Source organism: Epinephelus moara, chromosome 8 (genome assembly GCF_006386435.1).
Source record: "Epinephelus moara isolate mb chromosome 8, YSFRI_EMoa_1.0, whole genome shotgun sequence".
In the NCBI taxonomy this organism is placed as follows: domain Eukaryota; kingdom Metazoa; phylum Chordata; class Actinopteri; order Perciformes; family Serranidae; genus Epinephelus; species Epinephelus moara.
The window spans coordinates 17,084,327-17,111,059 of record NC_065513.1 but is presented as its reverse complement, the minus strand read 5'-3'; the positions used below and the strand labels follow the sequence as shown (position 1 = coordinate 17,111,059).

The 26,733-nt window shown below is 41.7% G+C and overlaps 1 protein-coding gene across 2 annotated transcripts; it reads right to left on the bottom strand.

The window, feature by feature from the left end:
• Nucleotides 1-718: 718 nt before the first annotated feature.
• Nucleotides 719-22,287, bottom strand: lzts1 (leucine zipper, putative tumor suppressor 1). Of its 2 annotated transcripts, none has more exons than XM_050052047.1 (9): nt 22,090-22,287; nt 12,609-12,950; nt 12,369-12,506; nt 9,797-9,959; nt 9,301-9,692; nt 9,014-9,187; nt 7,305-7,436; nt 5,065-5,259; nt 719-4,760 (listed from the first exon to the last, which is right to left on the bottom strand). In XM_050052047.1, the coding sequence occupies exons 2-9, from the start codon at nt 12,837-12,839 to the stop codon at nt 4,212-4,214; spliced, it is 1,974 nt and encodes a 657-aa protein (XP_049908004.1). In that variant the 5' UTR covers nt 12,840-12,950; nt 22,090-22,287; the 3' UTR covers nt 719-4,211. The 2 variants fall into 2 exon arrangements, with proteins under 2 accessions (XP_049908004.1, XP_049908003.1); XM_050052046.1 differs by lacking the exon at nt 22,090-22,287 and adding an exon at nt 14,473-14,664.
• Between the last annotated feature and the right edge of the window lie 4,446 nt (nt 22,288-26,733).

Here is a 26,733-nt window from a genome sequence, read left to right as displayed (position 1 = left end):
AGTCCTTACAAAGAGATGTATATCACAACCTTCCCCAAAAACCTCTCTGCCACTGCACGCCCTAATTGAAAATGGTAGATTTTATCAAAAAGATAAATACTGAAAGCCAGAATGTAATACTTACAACTGCCGTAATGTGCCATTGAAATCCTACTTCAAACTATTCTGCTGGTAAAGCCCATTAGAAACGGTTGCATACTTTTTTTACATAAAAGGGAACATTACCGCAAGGATTTTTATGTTTGTGGTGTACAATCATCTAAATAGGTGATTTCTTATATGAATATTTCGAGTAAGAAATCCCTTCATCCAGTCAGCTCTGTTGTTTTCTTTCATGTCAAACCAGCGACTTTGAATTTCTTGTTATCTCTTCTGTGTGGTCCTCCTTTCATGTCAGTGACAGAACCACGTGCACTGACAATGGGCCTTAATTTGATTTCAGTTTTGATTTGGTCCAATCAGTTTAGTAATGACAGAAGATGAGCTGGAAAGAGCTGCTGTGTGAGGAAGGAAACACTATAAAGGCCGAAATTAGATGATTAGGCGGGAGAGGAAAACAATCTTCTCATTATTTAAGTCCAAGAGGAATGGAGAATGATAATGAGGGATTGACAAAGAGCGCAGTTGAAGACAGCTTTGAATATATATCACCGGCATTCATATTTATTTATAAATCCAGCATTTGCTTGTGAAGTTGTGCAATAAATAGTAATGAGTAGTTTGACAAGCTTTTTTTTTTTTTCAAAGTCTAATACCTCTGTGCATTTATAGTTGCAGTTTTATCCATTGAAGTATGGTTTACGCATAGGAGTAGATTTCAGGGTGGACGCAGGGGACACATACCCCTCAGTATTTAGAACACGTGTCCCCCCCAATAAAAACTTTCAAGTAGCAGAGGACTTTAGTTTTGACAAAAGTAAAGACATTTATACCATAAACTGATGCAAAAATTGCAGAAATGTGTGCATAAACATGAATGCAGAAAATTAAGTGTTTGACTTAAAATTTTCTGGCAGACATTTCATATGTGTCCCCCAAATGTTGAAACGAAACCTACATCCGTGGGTGTTCTTAATCAAAAGTATTCACCCATGCACCTTTCAAGTACCAGGGTGTGTACAGGTCCTCAAAAAGTCTTAAAATGTCTTAAATTAAGTTTTCTTAAAAGTCTTAAATCGTCTTATCATCTCAAATAAGCTGGTATTAATAGGTCTTAAAATGTCTTAAATTTACTTGGTTATATCTTTAGACACCCTGAGTACATTAAAGGACACATTTAGTAATCATTAAAAGCAAACATTATACAGATTGTTCCAATAATATGTTTGTTGAACACAGATGAATCCACTCTCTGTCTTCTGGCAAAAAGAGCCCCAGCAAGCAAATGTATTTGCTGAGGGAGAGGTAAAATGCACTTTTTTCTTTCTTCTTTTTTTTTTTTTAGATGAACAGGTTTTCAGAATACAGCAAAGCAAATTAGCAAAGGTGTTCGAACAAGCGCTGATGCACAAATGACAAACATTTGCTGCTTTTTAAATTACCCGTGTTTGCACCTTGACTTGTTTGTTGTCGCTGATTTCCAGTTCAATTCCAGCATACTGTCTGTTTCACTGAGGCTTTTTTTGCCCAAGGTGTACAAGAGATTGATTCTGTACATTGAATTACATTGAAAGTTTCACCAGTGCCATATAGCTGCACTATCAACCGTCCTTTTGCTGCTTCCCTATCTGACCACTTCTCTGTGCTAAGGACCAGACTAAGGGCTGTGAAACACTTATCAGACTTTTGAGTTTGAGTGCCACTGGTTACAGCTCCTCACCTTAGTTCCACTTAGTCTGTCTGCCTCCAAATCTCTCCTGACCTGCTGTGGTAATGTAATGTAATGGTGGGTAGCTGAGCAATCTCAAGCAGCAGCCTCATTACAGAGATTGCCACACATTCTTGACCAGCGCAGTGTGCATATATTTCTGCCTGATAGTCTATGTGAGCCCCTGAGTATCGAGTGGGTGTAGTAGTTAAACTTTTTGCTTCACAAACTACTTTGCCCTTGTGGGAAGTGGAATAGCTCCAAAATAGCAGAGCCAAATGTCCAGGGCTGCTGCTAGGAAGGATTGTTTGTCTCCAAGTGGAACGGTGCCAACGAACTCTCGTGAAGTTAGATGAACAATGTAGGGAGAGAGATAGACATTACCAGGAGATCACCCTTTTTTCCCTTTGTTGTTCTCTAAAAATATTTGCTTTTATTGCATTCTGTTCAGCCCCGTTTAATCTCCCTCTCACTCTCTAAACACACAGAGCACAAAGTGAATCCCAAAATTAGCATTTGCCCTTGGTATCTGTCAGAGGTGCTCTCTAGTATATACTGTATTTGTGCATTTCTGTATCAGGATTCAGGCATTAGGTTGGCTTTAGGAGGTTTCATGCATACGCAGACAATGCAGTGACACATCAACTCATCAAAGTGTTCATAGGCTTGCTCAAGTTTGTAGATGGAGCCTTGGACAATTAAATTAGATAACTGGTTTACAAACGTAAGAAATCATCAAAACAGTCAGTCTGAACTACAATAAACTAGATTTATAAATCAGTTATTTATCTGTTCAGTGAGTTATTGTATGAGTGATAATATACATTGTAAAAGCTGACAAGTTGATCGTATTTAAAAATCTAGGAAACTGATTACCTTGAGGCAAGTAAACAAAACTATTAGTCCTTAGTTTTATTTACCTTGTAATACTTTTGATACTTACAAAGGAAAAAATAACTTAAGACTAAGAGTTATATTTACTTTAACTCTTTACTTAAACCCTTTTCAAACCATTTGGCTAGATTGTTTTTTTGGGTAAGATAAACTTGTCAGATTTTATAGTGAATGAAACCTGGACTGACACATGCAGTGACACTTGCAAGATGATTTACTGATTCACTGAAATGTTGTCAGAAACAGAAAGTTTGAGTTTTACTAGATCCAGAAAATGACAAGAAACATACAGATGTATTAACTTAATATATTAACTTAAGTATAGTGCATAAAAAATATATCTGAATTGAATTTTCTTCAGGGCAATAGCGCAGTGTCATTGTACATCCACGTAACGTGCTTGTTTTTGCTTCTGACAGGCTCCAAATTTTATTACAAATGTCTTTACCTTTCCCTTGATCCAGTCTGTTAGTTATTGAGTGTAAAAGAGAAGTCTCTTTCTGAAGTCTTACATGTTGGGTTGTTACAGGAAGACCATAACAACAATCCGGAACAAGCAAAAGGGAAAGAAAAACATTTTAGTTTTTCATCTGACACTTATAATAACAATCTGAGCCTGTCAGTGGCAAAAAGCACTTTGAGTAGACACACATTCCTGGTGCACTATTGCCCCAAAGATTACACCGCAGTGTGTTTCAGGGCTGCCACAGTCTTCCTTCATGGTGGACCAATTTCCAAAAGTATTGTTCCTATCAAACACAAAAACATGAGAAAATAGGGCTCATGTTGTAAAATACAGAAGTTCCCCTTTAAGGATGAAAATGCATGACAGCTTCAAATGATTTTAACATGTATTTTGAAGTGCAAATCGCTTTTTACAGTGGTGTGGATATAATAAATATTCACATCGTAAGACCTGTGTATTGTTTTAAATGACTCATCAAATGGTTACAAACTGTTTTCCATGCACAAACCCTCTGCAAGTGAAGAGTGCGGGAGCATACAGTAACGTGGATACACAAGGCAAAGTCTAATAAGGTTCAGGAACCCAGACTCACAACAGATGATACATCACTGTCAGTTGCCATGCTGGAAGGGACAGATGTTAAGCCACTATCATGCTTATCATGTGTTACCATCAGACATTAATCATGAAACAGATAAATCAGCTGTCAACCAACAAGTAATAAATGGTGTTTAAACTACAATATTGTGCACGAGTTGAACTATGAGTGGTCCTGTTAGACAGCATGGTAAAAAATGAAATAAAAAAATTCTCATTTGAGCATTAAATAACTTAGCATTTAGTTTTAAACAAGTACTAACAGTGTCATCACAAAAAGCCTTTTTTAATGTTATGTTTTTTGTGTGACTAAGATACCCTAGATTGCTCTATTAAATAACCCTTGTAAAACACTGCTCTCCAGCTGTTATAGTATCATAAATATCTGTGGTGAAAAAATAGTCAAGTGCCAAGTTCACTTTTGCTGAACGTGTGTGAGTGCTCCCATCAAATCTCTGTGGCAATAACGTCATCATATGTTTGTAACCCTGAGGTGTATGTGATGTCCATGCCGAGCTCTGTCCGGCTCTCCAGTTCAGCGGTCAGCTCCTTCAGGATCCTCTCCAGGTCCTGGTTCTTCTTGTGCACCTGCAGGTAATTGATCTGGAGCTGCTTCTGGTACCTGATGACCCTGTCTTTCTCCTTGTTCCATGTTTGCCTCTCTTGCTCAAAGCTGTTAGCCAGCCTCTCCTGTGCCTCCTTCTCCTCCCCGAGCTGCCGCTTCAGTCTCTCCACTTCTCTCTGGAGTGATTCTGTGGTGATGTGTCCACTGTTCTCCTCCACCTGGCCCTGGGCGAGGGAGTCTGAGCCTTGGATTAGCCTTCCCAAGGCCTCAGTCTGGGCATGGGCCTCAAGTTGCAAACTGTGCTGCAGCCTCCGCTGTTTGGCCATAGCCAGATCCTGTTTCATTCCCTGAATGTCTGTCTCCAGTTTGCCCACCTTCTCTCTCAGCAAATCAGCTTCATTCTTCTTGCGCTGGAGTTCATTTTGGCAAACCTGCATTGAAAATGGAAAATATGCAGACAAAGGCAGCAATTAAGAGGATTGTTTTGACTGATATTACAGGTGCAATCATATGAAGTGTCACATAAGCTCACTTATTAAGACTGTGATTATATAAGTCTGCTAAAACACGGACAGTGAAAACAGTCTGAAGGTCACAGTTGAGTGTAGCACATAATAGCAGGTATCCTTCCTAACTCAAAGTGCTTTCATTTAATAAGCAATGTGTGGGCATTTTATTCACACATCCGTATTGCAGTGGTGGAATGAATTGCCATTGAATCATGAACAGACTAACCTCAACCTCTATGGTGCGGGAGTGAAGTTTGTCCTCGTGGTCTTTATTCTGTCTTTCGAGCATCCCCATCTTTGCTGTATTCTCCTTCAGTGATGTCCTGAGGCTGACTATCTCGTTCAGCTTGTGGCTGACGTCTGCCTGGCAGTCTCTCAGTTGCTGCTTCAACAGTGAGATCTCCCCTGACTTTTGGCACACCTACATTTCGAAAGATACAATTATGAAGATGAGCCAGTAAGAGTAATAACTTCTGTGATATGTACCCTGCACTGGAAGTTAAAGGAAAAATCAACTGGTGGGATACCTTAATACTGTTAATAATGTTCAAGACTTCATGTACATTTGTACAGTTATGGATTTTGTGCATTTCCCATTATGACAGCAACAACGTGTTTAATTTGTTTATGTGCACAGTGTCATAAAAGTCTGCTGAGTAATTGTAATGCACATTAAATATAAGTAAATTGTGTTCCTTTATTAAATAGCATGTGGCAGTACTTTTCACCTCCTGCCAAAAGTAAGCTGAAGATTTAAATGACTGCAACAATTTAGCTGAGCAGTGCAAACGGCTAACACAAAATTGACGTGTTATCATCGTATACATAAAGTTGTTGGCAAATGTGTTAGCAAACAGTTGGCCAAACCATCTAGTTACAACTTCTGGTGCCATCACATGACGCCATTGAGCACAAAAAGACTTTTTCCCATAGACTTTCATTGTGAAAGAGATGTCTGTAAATAAGCGGAAATTTCCCAGTATGTGCAATGAAGTAACCTTTATTTAACCTTTACTTATGTCCTAAAAGTTATAAATTCACTAAAAGCTGAATCCAGAGTTATTTACCCTCTGTCACTCATGTGAGTGAGCTCAAGGCTGAGCTGTCAAGAGGCAAGGTTAAAGGAAACGCTAGTGTGCTTTCTGTATGGGCCCATGGCTGCGGAAGATCCAGTTAGTTTTATATGCAGAAGTCAAACTTTTTTTGGCTTCATTCACCAGTGAGCAACTTTCACAGGAATTAACAGGGTCCTTTAAGGTGGTATTCAGTTCTCCTCATACATCCATGATTTACTTTTAGCAGACACAGAGCAACGCATTTATTTGAAATCATATTCCTGGCCACGAGGCAAATGTAACAGCCAAAATACGTGGGACACACACGTGACACGCCTGCTGCAGCATGCCCGCAGCAGTGTGTCTATTATGATCAACTGTAGCTGTAGCGCTTCTCTATTTTTACACGGCTGGTCTATTTTGTCTTCTCTGTGCACAGCTCTGTGGCCCTCCAACAGGTGAGAACTACAGAGAACTGTGTGTAGAACAAGAACAATCTGTCAAAAATGCTTAAAATAATTACCTCATTATACTAGAGGTAATGCGAAGCAGCAGAGCAACCTTGTGTGTTTTTACATTTCACATGAAAATGAATAAATCAAATCAGTGCATCTTAATAAAGCCTATGCTTACAAACCCTGTATAAACAACTGCTCTATCACTTGGCAAAACTCAATACACAAGAAGTGAAGTTGGCAGCAACTGGAGTCTGTGTAGCAGGTAAAAAAAACCCTCTCCACTTATGTGAGGCGTTTGCTCCATGTCCAATGCGTTTAGGTCACAAAGGTTCCCTTTTATCTCTGTTTTGTTCTCCACCAAATCCTGCGGGAAATGTCTGTCTCTTTATCTGCTACAGGTCCACTATGTTCTCCAGCTAGTCACTGCCTTTGTTTGTCTGCCCACTGGTGTTTGGCAAGGAGCGTACAGTTGGTTTATCAGGGCTTGTTTGCTGACAACTGCTGGAAACAGGTCAGGTAAGAGTAATAAAACTGAATCGAAAGAATAACGTTGCAGGCCATAAAGATCAAAACAATGAGTTGAAAGATGCTAAAAAAGTTCCCTAGAGTTAAGAAGAGCGGCAGAGTTGGTAAAAGTTCTCTGTGGGCTTATCACTTTGAGTTGTCCCTTTCACATTAAACGTAACAAAAGTAGGTTAACAAAAAAGTAAAAAAGCTCCTGATGCTAAAGGCAACATTGTGAACTACAGAGGGAAATTTAAATGGAAAAGTTGACATCTCTGACTCTTTCACAGTGGATGTCTTATTAAACAGAATGCATAATGGCAGCTCCAGTGATAGAGGAACATTATGTTCCCACATCTCAGCAGCAGCCATCAAGGTCATACCACATTGCACTGTACGCTACAAGGTTTCAAACCCAACTAATATCACACATATGACTCATGACTCACCTCCCATTGAGTTTCCTCAAGTGTCGGAGCGAGTTGTGAACTCTCTGTCGCGTAAGACCTCAGCCTGAGCTCAACAAGATCCTTTTCTCGGGTAAGGTTTGAGACATCGTCCTGAAGCTTCTCCTTCTCTGCCTGTACAAGAGTTTATTTCTCATTTCAATCATTTAGGCACAGTGTGTTATTTCTTGGCTTCTGTGAATGCTTACTATCTTGAATGCAATGAAGGTAAAATTTTGTATCTTAAAGGAATACTTCACCTCCCAAATGACTATTGGTATATGAATTACTCACCCTTTGTTACACTGAATTTGTAAAGAAATATGTGTTTGTCTTGCATGCTTCCATGTGAACAAAGAATGCAAAAATTGATAAAATTGTTAATGAATTGAAGTCATAGGGGTCCATGTTAAACAACAGCAAAACTATATCAAATTATCTGTTTTCAAACTCTCACACAACTTGTACAGTCTAATCCTGATCTCATTTATTGAATCATATGCTCAGTACTCCCCAAACTGACAGCCCTCTGCAATGGAGAACCAAACTAAAAGTGAAATTTAATTACACAGGAGCTGCTGGTGAATTGAAACTAACCCTTTAAAACACCAAAGTCACACAATAACACATACAATCAACTGATCAAGTCAATAACCAGCAGCTCCCGTGTTCAGCGAGGTAAAATTACTGTTTTTGTCAATGGAGTCTAGCTTTAAAGAGAGTGTAGGTAATTTTCACTTTAAGTTTAGTTGCCCATTATAAGGGCTGTCAGTTTGGGGAGCATGGTCTCATTCTAATGTTGTCAAAATATAATGCTTGGGCAGTGACTTGCAGCGTCAGAAACCAACGAAAAAAAGGTATCCTTTGATGCCGGCATGATACGTGGCCGATTGCCGTTATAGTTTTAAGGTGGGGAAACGCGGCAGGACAAGGACGAAAGTTAAGGCGGCGAAAGTCCGAGTGGGGCAGGTGGATGGGTCCAACAAACACCAACCTTTACCCAAGAGAGCGGTGTTTGCGTCCTGTAAGATTCTACAGCCAAACCCTGTTCTTTTGCTGCCTAAACCTAACCACTTCCATTTGTTGCCTAAACCCAACCATGTAGCCTATGTTTGTTGTTGAAGGAAAAAAATGTCAATTGGCAGTGTTGTACCGACATAGTGCGTTTCTTTTGAAAGAGACTCCTAAACGTTAAATTTCCTGTGAAAACCGAAGTGTATCGTGAAAGAAGAGAACATGACACGGTGTCCCAGAACGTCAACAACCAACGCACACAGGGTACCTTGCACGTCATATGTGGACGTGAAAAGTTCATGACTAGACATCAATATGAGATGAGGTCGGAGTGAGAATGTGTTGGTTTGGGAAGTACTGAGCATACAACTGAATAAATGACACTGGGATCATGCTGCACGAGAGAGTTTGTTAACAGATGTGTAGATAGATAGAGTTTTGCTGTTGTCAAACGCAGACCCCTTCTACTTGAGTTAATCAAAAATGGTCTCTGTTTTTGGACTCTATTTAATGTGGAGGCATGCGAGAAAAACAGTTTTTCTCATGAATTCAACATAACACAGGGTCAGTAACTGATATACAAATGTTAATTTAGTGGGTAAAGTGTACCTTTAAGTAATTAGAAAGGGTGAAGTGTTAGTGGGATGAAAATGAACTAGAAATGCAGGGAATTGGAAAAAAAGAGGAGGATGGCTGACCTGGAGCTGGCTGACCTGCAGCTGGAGTGCTTGCTGGGTTTTTACAGCCATTTGGGACACTTGCCGTAGCTTTGTGGAACATCGCTGCTTCAGCCCCTCCATCTCATCAGCACAGTACCTTTGTCTTTCCTCAAACAGCCGGCAGGTGTCTGCTTCCTTGTCTTCAAAACTCACCTGTTGTAAGGTGAAAGACATCTTAGTAAAAGAATGATCACTCTTACAGTCTAACTACTGATCTTGATTAAGAGCATGTACTGTTTTTTTTGCGTAGCCTGACAGCTTGGTACCTGTAGCTCCTGCAGTTCAGTCTCTCTCTCCATCAGCCTTTGTTCCAAACGTTCAATCAGTGACTCATCTGTAGTAATGGGGGACCGAATCCCACCTGCAGTTTCAGAGAGAGCGCTTGGCTCATCTGCAGAAAGTGGGGAGCCAGCATCCCCATTAGCCTTTGATGCCAACCCTTCGCTGTTTAAACCAGCCCTGTAGCTACAGTCAAGGTTAGTGCTATTCCCATTGACCCATGGAGGGAAATTGGGTTGCACTCCCTTGCTGAGGCTGTTTGCGGGAGCTGAGCTGCCATCACTGTGACTGACAGGGCCCGTGGAAGCACTTAGGCTGCCGCTGGTGCTGTGGGTGGGCAGGCTAGACATAGAGTTGCGTCCAGAGTCAGAGAGAGTTCCTGAAAGGAAAAGAGACAACATTTTATTCAAGCGGAGTTTGTCATTCAGCCTGAATAATATTATTCTAAGGCAATACTTTATTGATATAGCATAAAAAATAGACCTGAGAAGGTGTCTTGCTTGTGTCTAATGTCTGGACTCCTTGCTTTCTCCGGAGCACAAAGGATGTGGTCCAGGCTGTTGTGGCCTGTGTCTGAGGAGGATGTACTCCTGGGAATCACAGGCTTGAAGGCAGTGGAACGGACCAATGACTTCTCAGCAGAGGTCTAGAAGAGTGAAATGACACACAGTCAGGGGTGCTCTTTGCAATTTTTGTTTTTATATTCAGTGGCTTTTCTTAGCTGTTATGGAGAATACAAAGAGCCGAGGATGGGTCACATTCTGAAACTTGAAAACTTATAATGACTGGCTTTCACAGAGATAAATATTGTCACGTGCTCAAAGTCTGTAAAAATGAAAGGGATAGTTTTTTTTCCCAATCATGTCTTTTCATATTAGAAACACAACCACTGAAGCGTGCAGAATTGCTTCACTACAAGCTAGCAGTATTAAACGCCACACAGCAGTGGTTGCAAGTAAAATTCACCAGTCTGTCATAAAAGAGAAAACTCATTTCAAAGATGAACTTATACTCCACATGCCCCATCTGTGCTGTCCAAGAACGTCACAAGTAGTACCATACCTCCCCTCCTTTCTGTCCTCATCTCCTCCCCTCTGCATCTCACATCTCTCCCCTATGTGCTGTCTGAGCAAAGATGAATAGCCCTTCTCTGTGATATTAATAATATGAGCTACTGCTGAAGTGTAAGAGGTAAAGCTTGTGAGCTCAGCATTCCTTCTCACTGACTTCATGACTTGGGTGCCTTTCCTCATTTTTTTCTCTCTCTCTATCCCTCAAACTCTTTTTGGCCCTCGACCTCTCTCTGCTGTCTCTCTTATTCTCTGCTCTGCTTATTTTAAAGCGGCTTCCTATTCCTCTCCTTTCTCCTCCTCTTGCCCCAGAGGAATAAAGACCTATTGAAAGAGACTCCGTTTGCCTATGTATTCTTGGCACAGAATTGACTTCACTGAGAGGATCAAGGCAGTCTTAGGTCATTAATCTGGGTAGGGGGTGATTAATACGCTAGGAAGGTTCAACACAGGTTATGAGGAATGGCTGCTACCAATTACACTACCTGCTGTGCATGTTTTATCCTTAACTTCGCTGTGGAATTTTCAAAGTCTGTTGCAGTTATGCAGTATGACTTCTTAATGGTTGTACGAATAACCATAGCAATGGTTACGGTCAAGAGGAGCAATATTTGATGAGGCTACAAAAAAATGGGTACAAACTAAGAATCTCAGTGAACGAGGGGACATGTGTTAGCTTTGCACAGACCCTGACTGGCTGTTTCCCCCCGTTTCCTGTCTTTATGCTAAGCTATGCTCACCATCTGCTGGCTCCAGTTTAGGGTTGGGCAAAATATCAGTATCATATCAAGCAGGAACAACAACAACTTGGAAGAGCTTAAACCTGCAGTTCCTTGAATAGCCACTTGAGGCTGGCTCCAAAAGCGAGTCAATCCCCATATACACCCATGCTAAAATGCCCAACTTTACAGCAGAAATAAACATGTTTAGAGTTGGATAGAAAAAACAGTTTTGGTCTCTGTAGCTAATTTCAACATTCATAACAACTGTATGGGGGGTGAATTTTTATATCACTCGCCCATTTAAATTCTATGAAGGCTTAAAGTTATACATTACACACAAAGGGGTATGGCCGAGGACAAGTTGCTACCATGGCAACAACGTTGGTTCGGTGATGTAATAATGATGTAACCCCAGATTCACAGAGTGTAGGCGTACCTGTTGCTATTTCAGTGTGTTTTCAGGTCATAAAAGTTAATTGTTTAATAGTTTTGGTCACCAGGATTTGGTTGTAGGCAGCTTAAAGACCCTCTATGGAGTCTGATATTCAGTTTCTCTGGTAAGTAGGGCCTACACTTTGTTTTATTGGTTTCAATCCTGTTTTTCGCTGGTGTAAATAAGCATTAGCATTCGTTTAATTACAGTTAACCATAGCTGTAAATGCACTGTGCTCATCAAGCTAGCAGCTAGCACAAGGACTATCTCTTGTCTAAATATGGTTACTTCTGGCTCCAAAAATCCAAGATGGCAGTGACCAAAATGCCAAACTAGGGCTTCAAACTGATATGATCCACAACCCAATAGCTGAAGTCATGGTTGCGATATCCATTATTCTATACAGTCTATGTATTATATTGATATCATGAGATGAGAAATCATCTTAGATTTTGGATATAGTAATGTCATAGGTGTTGTCTTTTCCTGGTTTTAAAGGCTGCGTTACATTTAAGTGATGTCATTTTCTGAGCTTACCAGACCATTCTAGCTGTTCTATTACTTGCTTTTACCCACTTAGTCATTATATCCACATTACTGGTGAGGATTTATCAAATTTCTCATCGTGTAAATAATTTGTGAAAGCAGCTATAGTCATTCCTACAATATCGTCACAATATCGATATCGAGATATTTGGTCAGAAATATCATGATATTTGATTTTCTTCATATTGCCCAACCCTACAGCTACAGTTCTACTGTTTCTCAAAAATCTTGAACTTATCTTTTGGGTAAAGCATGAGAGAAGAAACAGTTGGCATTTGGCTCACCCTCTCAGTCATTTTTCCTGACATGAGCAGCAGTTTTGGTTGCAGTCGCCCATCTGATTCCCCTTCTCTGTTCTTTCCTCCTGCATGATCTTCCATTGGTCCTCCTCTGTGGTACACTGACCTTGGTTTATGGCTCACCTTTTGTGGAATAGGGCGGGCAATTTATGCTTTGCAGCTGCAGTGTATGATATGTGCAATATGTTTCTTTTGAATTCAAACCATAGTTTTGACGACACATACCTTGATGTAAAAAAAATCTTCACTGCGCCCTGACCGGGAGTGGGACAGGCCTTTTGAGGGATGAGAGGTGGATGAGGAGCCCTGAGAGAAGCCGCACCTCAGTAGCTCGTCAAGGCTGCAGCCTCCACTCTTTCTATGCGAATTTGTTCCCTTTCTTAACCTATGTTCAGACGCCTTGCAGTGTTTGCTGTTAAGGCTGTTCCCGTTGACGAGGCTGCTGACACTACCCATGGTCCTGCAGGCATAGGTGAGGGTGGGGCTGAAATCCAGGTGGTCAGATTACACAAAGGTGAGGGGAGGACACAATTCATGACCCCAGAGAAGTACTGTGAGTGGCTCCATCTGCAAGACAAGGCAGGGATAATACACATTAAACACAGAGAACATAGCTGTTGATCCTTAAATAGAAGGTGTTTTTCATGATATGACAAAATGTTACAGTTCTTGTGATGCTTATCAGGTTTCCTTTTTGGTGTTGTTAAATTTTATTGTTTCCTGTTCAGTCCAGACTTACAATGTTGAAGCAGGTGTGTTCGCATTTACAAAACAAACAAAGTGAAAAACAGTCTTTCTTGGCACGCTGCCTGGCTTTGTGTATCTAGATTTATGGCTCGGCCGTTGAATTTGACAAATAACCCTTTGGGTGCCCTTCCTCAAAACAAACTGGCAATTAGGCTACTTACAGCCTACTCAACACTTGGCTGGTGCTGTCACCTGAATAACACTGTACAAACATTTTGGATTTGCCATTGTACTTGAACACAGTTTAGACAGACCACACAGAAATATCAAGTTTTAATAATGTGGCTGGGATTATGAAATACAGATCGGATTAGAGTACAGAACATGGATGGATTTGTGTTGTTAACATTCTCACTTTAAATGCAGGGACATTTATCCATAGAGGTACAAGTGATGCTCTCTGCTCACTGTCCCCACCTCCCTTTTAAAGACAACCAGACCCCAGATGTTGCTAGTCCTGATCTCCAACCCACAGGGGAAAAGATGTGTCTTAGTAGCAAAGGGCTCCATACTGGCTGATCAGCCCTGTGGACTCCCCTAACCACCTGGTCCTCAGCCTTTAAGCATTTCATAATAGCCACACGAACAAAGCAGGGGACTAATGGCCTGACATAAGTCACATATTAGTGTACATTGCATTTGGCTCAAGGCTACTCAATAATTATTGGTTGCACGGTTGTGTTTGTAAGCATACGCATAGCTGTCAGTGTCATTTTACTGAGGTGTTTGATGGGCATGCTTGAAGGGGAAAATGCCAAATGAAGGCGGGAGAGCTGATCAAGGCTGTCACTTTTCATCGCCCGGAAAACAATGATAAGCAAAATGAGACATGTACAAAATAGATGTTTCATCATGAGGAGAATAATAGGAGCATCAGAGACAGACAGCAAGTGAGACAGAGTGGGGAAGTTTGAGTGGTTTTCCACAGAAGAATAAAAAGCTGACAGTTGTCTATTTAAGGTGCATAGAGAAAAAGAAAAGAAAATCCCAAATTGCATTAGGGACTTCCAATCATGAAAGAATCACATAACCGGTTGGAAGTCTTCAGTTTTGATTTTCTGTTTCAGTCAAGATGAAATTCAAAATATATTCTAGAAAGTAAACCCACTGAAAATGTTGAGTAATGGTCCATGATGTTAAATTTGCACCTGCAATAGAACAAAGCAAAGCCATCCCCCAGTCTGTGCCACTGATGTAAACAGTCTCTGACATGACTGCCTCTATTCTACTGTGCCTAGATGTCTGCCACTAAATCTAAACTCCAGCCTTCACTATCACTCTCAGATATTAGCATCCTCCACTGACATGGGACTGAAGTAATGAAACAATAGATTGTACTTACTGCCAGGTCAATCTACGCATCCATCTCTAGCAAGGCCCCTGCAGAGTCATCTATTCAGTGCTGGAGAAAGTGAACAGGCAGACATGTGTGTGTGTATGCCCTTGAGTGAACCAACAGCAAATGCAAACCTCACACTCTCACCATGGCCAGGAGGGTCTGCTAACTGTCCTCTGGAGGGGGTGGGCCTTTCTAGTCGGCCTGTACCGAGCTTTGTATTATAACTGACATGTAAATTTTGCTCTCTCTCTCAGTGTGTGTGTGTGTCTGTTAGGGGGTGTGTGTTCTGGGACCTCCCGCTCCCCCCAGGGGAGCCAGTGTACAACATGTGCTCCCATAGAACTGGCGTGTGCCGCTCAAGTGATTAACTCCCAGCTTTCACAAAAGATCTTTTACACCCCCCCATGTACCCCCCTCTTCTCCCCACTATCACCCACTGACACCCTCCGTTTGTGCATCGACTTACTGTGTAATAACCATTCATCCTCCCTCCCTTCTTCCATCAGTCCCTCCCTCCCTCCATCCATCCGTCCCACTCGGTGCCCTGCACCCACCCTGAACAAACAACACTTCATGTGAAGGAGAAAAAAAGGCGCTTGCCCTCTCTCTTTTCGCTCTTTGTCTGTTGAAGTGTGCCGCTCTTTGTGTGGACTCTTGTGTGCCGGTTGATGTATTCTCCCCAAACAGCCCAGGACCATATTTGAGTGTTAAATAAATGACTAGTCCTCACAATGAGAGGGCTGGAGAGCTTCAGTTTTATAGTGATTTACCACCATACTGCCTTTATGCTGTTTGTTCAGACATACACACACACGACACACTCTCACACACACCTTTTACACGTCTACACAAATAGCACACACTTTCACACAGTCTCATTGCTGGAGTACAAGTCTCTCTCTAAAGGCAGCAGAGCGTTCAGCATCCCACAGAGTACACACTGTTGACAAAACACCTTGTGGATGAAATACAAGCGCACATCGCGACAGGAAAATATACAAGGTACTGTGTTCCAAATGAACAAACAACAACAACAGAAGAGATATGGCCCCTAAGCTCTGCTGCTGACACAACAAGTGTAAATCTTGCACCCCATTTTTGTCACGAGTAAAGGTATACTTTCTCTTAATGTGAAGAAAACAGACAGCTTTACCACGCATCTACTGATAGAACACTACTGATTCATTGATATCATCGCACGAAAATCAATAAAGAAATCTATTTGTCAAAACTGAACTAATGGGAAGCTGCTGCTGCGTTATCTTTTCACATGTGCACACAGAATAGCTCTAAAGTTTACATCATATTACATCATACTGTCTGAAAGTTTTCCCCATCAAGTGTTTTCACAGAGACTTTTGACCCACTAATGAAACAATATACAGTATCTCTGTAGATCTACCATAATCTTTTTCAGCAGCACCGCTCACTCATCCTTTCAGCTGACTGCCATTGTTCCTCGATTAGTCTCATTCAGCCCACCGAGCCCGTTTGTCTGGACAATGGTCATGCCGTATCACTTTTATGTTCCCACTCACTTGGTAGAAAGAATCGGTCAATTTCACTTCTATTTGATGCAAATATTGAAGTGATTTAAAATTCCTTTTATTTCTCCATCACTGCAAATTTTAATAAGCAGTACAAATGATCTGACCTTGCGGCTTTTGAGTGGACAGCGTGATTTAAGACCTTTGGTGAGATGGGATCGGGGGTGTGTGAGCGTGTGTGGATGCATGCATCTATCTAATCTTATATCTGATTGGCTCCATGTTTTTTTCTGTGTCTGCACAAAAGAGTGTGCGCACTCGTTTGTTGTGTGTCTGTGTGTACGGGCGGGGGTGTCGTCCTGGCTTTCGAGCCCCAGCTGACCTGCCTGACACAAAGCCCTGTCCCGCGCAAGACCAGCTGACAATACACCCCACCCCACCTCCACACACTCAAGCAGAAACACACTCACACATAGACGCACACTCCGAGGGCATAGCCAATCCATTACCACAGCCAGTGGAAGGCAGCAGTGTGCTATAAAGCTCCAGGATTTATACCTGTCTCACAATGACCATGAAACTCTCCTCTGTTCTCACTGTACCTCTACACTGCCACGGTGCCAGATGGCATCACTTTAATTCTCACTGTCTATATGGTAATTTCTAACAGATGCATGTGTAATCTATCTAGTTCAGTGTGTCTGTTTTTTTAGGTCAGTCTCAGACAGCTTATGGGTCTTTGTTCATTGTGCCGTCTTAAGCGCTCACAGAATTTCATACACAGTATTTCTTCATTTGAAGGCCCAACCTGGTGAGACACTTGCCATCAGTAACATACTTTTTAGCCTGTAAAGGATCACTCCTCTGTTTTTGCAAGTTTTAACCCATTTACTATAACGTTTTTTGGAACTTGTGGTTGAATTACTGCTAATATAACTTGCAAGACTTGTGAGGGAAGTCTGTTAGGGGTCAAAACTGAAGCAGCATAGGCTGAGAAATCCTGACTTTTAGTCCATATTGGTCATGTTCTAAAATGACTTTAAGCAATTCAGCTGAATATGATATTTTCTTTAAACCAGGGATACTCAACTTGCTTTGCATGGGGGCCACTTTTGCAAAATGTCAGGAGGCCAGGGGCTGGTTAATAAACAAACATTAATAATTAATATGTAAATAATTAACCTCTGTTGGGAAGTCCTCCCCTGGCACTTTTTTTTGGTAAACAAGCTGTATTTTAAATGCTATTTCATGCACTCTGGCACCTTATTTACATTCAAAGTACAAAAGGAAACATCCCAGTGTGGATCAATTTATTGTCGTTGTATATTAGAAAATGGTTGGCGGGCTATCTGGCACCGTGTTGCTGGCCAGATTTGGCCAGTGGGCTGTAAATTGAGTATCACTGCTTTAAACGCTCCATGCCCAGTATACCCATGTGTTTTAAACTCAATCCCTGTAGGATTTCTAATTATAATATGCTAAACAATAGTCTCAAAGCTTAAGTTAACCTTGATGACATCACCAGGTTTTTTTCCTGACTTTAGCATGCTCCCTCCAGAGCCACAGAATGCACCTGGTATTCCCCATGATGAGTAAACTGATCTTCATGTGTAAATTCATTGGAGTTCCCTTCTAACATTACCCTATTCATGTTCCAAAAGTACCTTATTCTTTATTTAAAAACATGTTTGTCATATTTTACAGGTAGCCAATCCTTTTGACTGATGTCAGCACAGCATCCTGCAGACTTAAAACTGACTCGAGGCATCTAATCCATCACAGCTGATATTACTGTCAAAGTTAGCTTATCAGTGTGAGATAATGCAGATGAAAGCAGTTTGTTTAGCAAAGGCTTACAGCATGTTGTGTTCAAGTGCTGGCAGGGATGCCCGGTATCAAAGACTTACAGGAGGAGTCGACCGCTGTAGAGCAATTTAAAAAAAAAAAAAATCCTATCACATTGACATTTCCACAACGTCCATGTTTAACATCAACATGTGGGCTGGCATAAGCTATATCAAAAGCATGAGCTGTTAGAAAATCCATTGCTGGTTTTGGTCTCTCCAGAGGAATATTAACAAGATCAAATACAACTTTAAACGCAGAAGTGTGTCCAAATATTTTCCTGTATGCATTATATTAATGCTGTTTTAGAACATTCAAAAGAACTGTGCTAGTAATAAAACCAAAAGGAGCAGTAAGTACAATTCAGATGGTCAAAAAATCTGGTTTGTACCTTTAATTTTAGAGGACACATCAGTCTAACTCAGTCCTTACTATTCTGTTCGATCCTCTAAATGTACGCCGAACACGTTGCTCCCAGTGTGATGTAACACGTTAGATAACTGGTATCGATCTGTGGTTCACACACAGTAACTGATGATTCACATGTAATGAAACAGGCATTTCCCATCATCCCAGGCATGACACAGTGGAAATTAAACTCACAAATTAAAGCGAGGAGGAGCAGAAACAGCTTATGCATGACAGCAGAGAGTATACTTCCACAGAATGATAGGCTGATAGGTTGAATTATTGAGAAGTAATGCTCTGTCTTTTTCTCTGTCATCCTCTGTGGACTCTCGGGGCCCCAGTCACACACACTCACAACACACACACACACACACACACACACACACTTTCTCATCTTGTGTCTCACTCGCTGTGGCTGAGTTGTGGGGATGAGTAATGTGGCCTCCAGCAGAACATCAACTGGGAATGAAGTGTTGGATACAGACAGCCATCTATCTTTCACCTTCACTGCTAACACATCCATCTACTGACCAAGCACGCACACACACACACGCTCACGCATACACGCAGAACGGCATCCAATAGTAGCTAATTGGGTAATCCCTTTAGTGCATTGTAAAGGAGATTGAGCATGAATAGGGCTTCAATGCTGAAGAGCAGAATACCAGACACTCATTACCGCCCAAGAGTAAGGAGATGGAATACCAGGCACGGATAGAGAGAAAGAGACAGACAGACATGGAAAGGCAGCGTGTGTGTGTGAGAGAGAAAGATTTATATTCTGTGGAGCTAACATTGCATTATACATTGATGACTATTGTATTGTCCTGCAAACAGTCAATGTCTCCTCTGTTCTAAGTTTGAGGGGTTTGGATGCAGAGAAAGGCTTAAGAGCCGCATGTTCCCTTGAATCACGGGAGTGAAACATTTATTGCTCATTAATTCGATCTCAGTGTCTTATATTGGCAGCCGTGTGGCCGCATCTTTGACTAGAGGCCAGCTTTTAGTGAGGGACCCCCCTGTTCAAATTAGATTGCATTCAGATGCTATTATGTGAATCCAAATGAGACATTAGGTCAACCAAACAATCAACCTCCTTAGGTTTTAATAGATAAGGAGGCTGTATGCACTGCTCACTGGGTTTGTATGGCTGGCGAACTACTGCTCCTGTAGTACAGGCATTTGCATAACCTTGGCAGCTGGAGTATGGAGGAAAATGTATTTTTAATGGAGTCTAAATGGGAGCCTTTAGTGCTGCGACGAGGATGGGAATTGATGCCTACGAATTTAAAGAGTCCTAAAATTAAATATCCGAAATTTCCTTTCATATTCCTTTATTGAGCTGCGTCCATCCATACAAGATTGATTATTGCATTATAATATGTCTCTGCACTTTTATGTAATGCCTCAAACTTATGCAGTAGCCTGGAATCAGTCCAAAAACGGTTTTAAAGAGTTGTACGTGTCTTCGGTTAGATGCTGCAGATCACCGGCCAGCTCTGTAGTCATGAAATATTTACATCTAAGGCTTTTATCCCGCTCTAAAAACAGCAAGTGAAAATGCATTGTAACAAATGGAAAGTATTTTTAGACATTTTTGAATTATTGCCCATCCATTACCCAGGAATATTTACCTTTTCCATTACCCACCACTTGTTTTGAACAGGCTGTGTCATTTATGCATGATATGACAGCCTCATAAATATGATTTTTTTTTAAACTTGATGGATTGTCGTAAAAGCTTTGTTGTGGTGTCAAATTATTATTTGTACAATAATTGAGCTTTCAGCAAGAAAGCCACACTTGCTGTCAAAATTTAAATGTTACATTGGTAACATATTATTCTAGCTATGACTGGTGTCAGATTAGGATAAATGTTTTGTTCTGGTTTTGTTGTGATATTACAATGTCAGATCATAAAATTGTGCTCCAAGTCCAAATAAGAGATAAACGTGAATGATGCGTTTTACATAAACACACCCAACCTTTGTATTTCTCATAGTCACTGCACTATTTCTTAAAAGTCTCTTTTATACACTGTATTTTTGTCTGATACGGTATCACAGTGAAATGTCATGCAGAGGTAGGTGGAAAAGAATGAGGCCTTTCCTGGCACTGGGGCCCATTGACCCCGCAAGCTGAAGACTCAGTGATAAGGTTGTCATACTGGAGCATAACCATCCTCCCATCCTCCTAATCTGCTGTGGCTGTGTGTGTGTGTGGCTGGTGTAATGTGGGAGTAAGAGCAGACATAATGAGCTCACTTTCAGGGGTCTATATCATCCTGAAAGCAGCTGGAAATATGTGCTGCATGCAATACCTGTGCTCATCTCCCAAATAAAAGCCTCCCTGACCTTAATGCTAAATTGTTGATTGTGAAACTCTGCGTGGTTCTTTCAACAGTTTAAGGTGTCATAACTCACAAAAGTCACGTCTGGTACTCACCTGCTGTGCTCAGTTGCTCAGCTGATTCACCCACCATCAGAATATAATTCTGCTTTAAAGATGTTTGTATGAATCATAACTGAAAAGCTGGAAAACTCTGCGAGATCATCCTGAGCTGAGACTCACAAAGATGCTGGGATGCTGCACTTCTATGACACAGAGACTTCACTCATGAAAGGATGCTGCATTTGGGTATCTGGGACAGTTATTTTAAGAAGCGTCTTCTTTAGCAGGTCATGACAGCTCCGATGGTTTGTCACACGCTACAGATATAAAGCCGAGCTGCATTAATTCCCACAGAAAAGTTGCAAACGTAAAAGATGCGAGAGTGACCTGTGAAGTCGAGATATTTACATCAATGAAAGGGATTCTGCAGTTCAGAAGAAACAAATAGCTCAGCTACTCTCTGCTGTGACAATACAGGAGACCTGTCTTTGCTACTTTCACACCCTCTCCTTTTGATCCAGTCTCTCCTCTGTGTTTTTCTCTGTACAGTAAGTTAGACTACAGAGTAAAGCTGAACATGCCTGAGCAGGTGCCCTATACTTACCCATTCACCTTGTCACCAGCACAATGTACAGCTATTCATGTTCCCCACAGGTCTCAACACATACATTACTCTACACCGGTGTGACAGTTCTCAAGCTGGGAGGTCGTGCAAAGGGCAAATTATACCCCACACCGACCTTGTGTTGCTATTAATTTTACTGTTTAATAATAAGAATATGCAAGAACGATTTTGCCAACTACTTTAGAGAATCATAGGGTGGGATATGCATATATGAATCCACTTAATTCATGCTTAAAACACCTATAACAACCTGCTCGGTGCCCACTGCCATTTATTTCCCTAAATTGCTGTGTATAGTGTAACATTTAAATAAATCCCAGCATCGCTCCCTGTTATTTTACCAGTTTAAAAACAATGGTTTGTCCGGTAATGGCTGTGCTGAAAGTAAAGAACATTACTGGCACTTTTCTGCAAAGGAACAAAACAACAAGAAAGTTAAAAGCAGACATTTCATTCAGAGCTGGCATGTCCTCAAACACAGAGATGTTTTTACTTTGAGCTTGCATATTAAAAGTAGTAAAAGGCTTGGACTGACTCCATGCTGAGAAACTTTGGTTCAGTCAGAATTTTTAACTAATTAAACAACTGGCATAATTCAGGGTGCTACTAAAATGAACCGAGTCTACATTTTGTTCCTCACTCAGTACAAACATAGCCAAAAAAAAAAAACTTTATGGGAGCTACATCAAGACCACTTAACAAATCACACACAAATCTGTGGGACCTGTTAGTGTCACCCAGGCTCACCCCTGTTTGAAGTTGCAAAGCTGTGAGCCCTGACTGAGTCTGTGCCGCCAATTGTCCCCTGTCACATCCAGTCAAACAGCCACAACCTTCATTCAAGTCCAGCTGGAGGTGACTTACCTCCATTATAGTTTGCCTGCCCCCACGGTCACAGTCACTGTCGCGGCTGCTGTTTCCCAAAGCTGTGTGGATCACTGTGGACAAACCACTTCCAGACGGATACTAGTTAGCACACATTGCTGGTGTGGAGAGAAAGAGATGTCTGCTTTGGTTGCTAATCTCTCCAGGTCCCCCTCTCACCCCTCTTCAACACCTGGTACGGTGCAATCAGTCCGTCCCATCTCCCATACTCTGAACACATTCCTCCATAAACATGCTCTTTCTCTCTCTCCCCTCCCTCTCTTTACAGTGTATCCTCGTTGCCTCCCTCCTGAACTCCCTCCCACTCTCTCCTTCACTCTGAACATCTAACACTGCCTCCCACCCTTCCTCCCTCCCTCCGCTGCTCTCCTCATCCACCTCTTACATACATTTCTCTTTACTTGTGCACTATTTCTTTAGTTTATTCACCTTTTCATCCCTTGTTGTCCGCATCCAGCTCTCTCTACCTGTTCTGTCCCACTTTTCACCTTGCTTCTCACTCTCTTTTTCTCTTTTTCCTGGCGTCATGCCCAGCGGCTCTGCTATTCATTTTAAGTCACTTCACTGCCTCTGCATGCCTACATACAGCACATCATCCCTGCCCACACTTACTCTAAGCCACACACAATATATGTAAGCCATCTAAATATCTCTGTGTGCGGCTTCAAAAGGTTCCTTTCGTTGTGTGTCCGTTTGTGTGACAACATTCATGTGCAGCCTACATACATGTGCATGCATGTGTACCTGCAAGTAAGCCAGTAAGTGGTTGCTATGCTGATGACTCATCCACACTGTTTCCCACCATGCTCTGCTGCTGAAGATTTAACCTGCTTCACTGCTCCAGCTGACTCCATTGGCTCTCGCACACACAGGAAGCCAGGGGCAGATCTGTTGTGTTTTGGTTTATTTATGTAACAGATGAGTGGAATAAATGATCAGGACTGTAGTGTGCAGGTTACAACCCCACGGTGCAGCCTTGGCAGTATACCCATTTGACATGCAGGTACCTCCTTCCAACTCTCTGTTTTGTCTTTCTGTGTCCATCATTCTCCTGTGCGCCTGTCTGCACGTCTTTCTTCTTGTTATCTTCCTCTTTCTTCCCTCTTTTACAGTCTACGCTCCTTTCTCCGTCTTAATCTTTTGCCCCAAAAACTCCCAGCTGCATCACAATTAGAAGTATCAAAATGTTCAGTCTTCCTCACAGTTATATTAATAAAATTAAGTTTTGAAGTTACTTTGCTGCCTGTGAACAAAACGTATACTATTCCTCTTTGCTGTCTGGGCATGTTTGGTGGAGATATAATGACTGTTTTAGACTTCCTCCAGTGTCCCTGGTGTGCCAATTTGTCCTTAAATGATACCCCCCCTTTAGTTATCAGCGGTCAGGAACACAGTCAGAGACACTGCTCAGTGGGTGCCAGAGACATGTATATCTGTGTTTAACTGTCTGTTTTGGGCATTTGATACAAGCCTGTAATCTCAGCTGCGACCAAGGTGTATTTGAAGGATCTCATTTCGATACTCTACACTATTATTTCCCCCTTTTTTGTATAGCTGACCACATCCAGGTTATTCATGTGTGTGTCGGCTATTTTGTCCTGTTGTCATGACAAAGTAAGAAGTCGGTGTGCCATTTTCTGTTCACTCTTTGCAGACTTGCCCTCACATAAGCATCTGCCTGTGTGAGCATGAGAGAATGTGTAGGCAGGACTGTGCATCTGGGATTGTGTGTGTGCAGTGTGCACATATAAGTTCATGGTTATTTTAATAGCATGTGGGCTTTGAAAGAGTCTGGTTTTGTACCCCAGTGCAAAGCTATCAATGATGATGTGCAAGGTTGTTAAAAAATAGTTATTGATTATTCATGTGCCCTCAGTGCACTTTGTGTGAGCATGTAGTGCAAGTGTGTGTGTGTTTGTGTGTGTGGGTCTTTGTTTATTTACACTCACTGTCATATAAATCTTCTAGCAGGTCTCTAAAGATTGCATTACAGGAAAACAATTAAGAGATGTTTGTGTTTGGTGCCAAAGTGAATGAACCGGTGTGATTACTCATGTGAGTTTTGTGTTTTCTGTACTTGAAGGAGCAGCTCAGGCTGTCAGACTGGGAATGGGCTGCAGCAATTGATTGGGTTTTATGTCAAATTTGCTCTTCCAGAACGTGCCTCCTTTTCTTGGCTGGTCCCATCTCCCTGCTTATCTTTACTCACCCCCACAGACACACACACACACACACACACACACACACACACACACACACACACACACACACACAGATGGAGGAAGATCAATACCTTGTTGAATAAAAAGGCCAAGCATAATGCTGTTGACCCAGCTGGCCCAAGAAACTGACCCTAGTCGGTGTCAGGTGGCCATATGCTGGACACAGCTGAGTTACACACACACTGAGTCACTACATGCACTCACTTCTGACACACTTACACGGACATAAAAACATTATTATGCATGTACACGTAACCTTAAATACATATTCACATGCTATAGGCCCTCAGGAGTTTGGTGAACTAGTGCTATAACAAGCATGCAGAAAGCCACACACAGTCTTTCTCTCCAACGCCCTAACACACAGACACACAGACACAGACACAGACACAGACACAGACACACACACACACACACACACACACACACACACACACACACCGTCGATTTCAAAATCCAATTTCTTATGTAAGCCTGCTGTGTGTTTGCACATATGCCTTTTTTGGCAGACTGGTGGATGTAGGCAGCTGAACGTGAATCCAATATGAATCCATATTACACTGGAGATTAAATACACACTGTCAAGTCCCAACAGTATCACCCATGAAGCAAACATGCACAGTAGCTGTATGATTTACAACCATCATTTTAAGCAGCTATAACTGTCTGTAACATTTCATCCCCAAATGTCTGACAAAGGCTTTTTACAAAATGTTAAAATGAATGATGTTGTTTTGCAAGATGCACAGTTTTCTTTTTAGTGAATCAGTTTTGGGCTTTTTCATCTCGCACCAAATGAGATGAAAGCAGAGTAAAAACATGCCTACTGTTACAAAATGATCGCTGGAACGAAAGCAAAGCACCCTGCTATTAAAGTGGTCTTACATGCGTACGCGCTTTTTTATTTATTTTTTTTTTTTTTCAGGTTTCAATTCAAGGGCAGAGAAAGAGCGGCTTTTAAAATATTAATTAGCAAAATTATTCCAGAATAGATTTATTGAACCCTTCATCTATACTTTACCACAACTATTATCTCTGAAGAATCATTTTTATGGGGAAATATTTCCAAGAGAGATTAAAGTAACATTTCCCAAAATATAATCCAAGTCCTTCGTGGGTAGGCTTCATAATGGTAATCGACGGTAATAAATGAAAGCCAAACCTCCTCACCACAGGAAACTGCTACTCTTTTGGGTCGTAAACAGGTAGCAGTGACATTGACGCTCCAGTTTAATTACCGTGAACTACTCCCCAGTGCTCCTTCTATCTCTCTAATAGCATTTCCACTGCTGTCTGAAATGGTTTGTGGGTACTACACAAGGCCCTCCATCATTTAAACTGTCTATTTGGGGAACATTCACCCCTCCAGAGCTTGAATCACTCAGCCCCTCTGAAAAAATTAAGTATGCATTTGTCTGATGTAGGTGCCGCTGCACTAACAAGCTGAATGGCCTTCGGTAATCCTCAGGCCTTGGTCTTTTCTTTCTTTCTGAAGTGCTTCTCTATTTTTTTTTCATCTCCCGTCAAGGCTGACAGCTCCACTGTGTATCAGCATGTTCACCTGGGGCTGAACAGAAGGGCAGATAGAGATAATATTGACAGAAGTTGAAGCCAGACAGAGATAAATGATGTCACCCTGGAAAAGACAGAGGTGGAGAGAAAAATGGGCAGGAGATGTAAGGAGGGAAGAAGAGGAGAATTTGAGTAAGAAAAGAAGGTAAAGAGGCCGAGGCGAGGTCTGAGTGTACAGAAGTAGGGCTTGAGCTAAAGCTTTATTGATTCTGTTGGTTTTGTCTGTCACCGCCTCAGTTGGCCTATGATGTATGGCTGCTTCATCCTCTGCTGCTCCAGCGAGGGACACAAGTCAGGGAGTCAGGCACTACAGGGACCGCGTGTTACGCTGCAGGTACAGCAGGGGCAGGGCAGACCTCCGAGCCTCATACATCACAACTCCACTGAGAGCCTGTGTGAACCAGAGAGAGCAAAAAGAGACGTTCACCTGCTTGTTGACCTGTAAGAACATGGCTTCCCGCTGAACCTGATAAATCTCCAGCACTCGCTGCCAGACAACAGGCAACACAAACTCGTCATCAATAAATAAAATCCATACACAGATTTGTATTTTCCCTCCGGCATAAATACGTACAACTTGTCCTGCTGGCTGCAAGAGATGAAATGTGGCTATGCACACACGTACACACCCAGAGATGCTCACACTTCAAAGCAGTGATGGCTGTCTCTCTCCGTGCAAGGCAATTTGCTCTCCCCAAGATCTCTCCCACCGTCAGCATATAAATAAGCCTGGCACCAAGCGGTCAGAGCGCACAGTAACAGCCTGTCAGGTTAGATGAGGACAATGAAGTTGTCTGTCCCACACCTGATGAGTGGCAAAGTGTATAGT

What these genes read in the sequence shown, in the direction of transcription:
- lzts1 (XM_050052047.1), bottom strand. Translation starts at nt 12,839, where the DNA reads ATGGGTAGTGTCAGCAGCCTCGTCAACGGGAACAGCCTTAACAGCAAA. An exon ending in AAGATTTTTTTTACATCAAG is followed by an intron (nt 12,507 to 12,608) that starts GTATGTGTCGTC and finishes ATTCCACAAAAG; the next exon opens with GTGAGCCATAAACCAAGGTC. An exon ending in TTGAGGAAACTCAATGGGAG is followed by an intron (nt 5,260 to 7,304) that starts GTGAGTCATGAG and finishes TTCGAAATGTAG; the next exon opens with GTGTGCCAAAAGTCAGGGGA.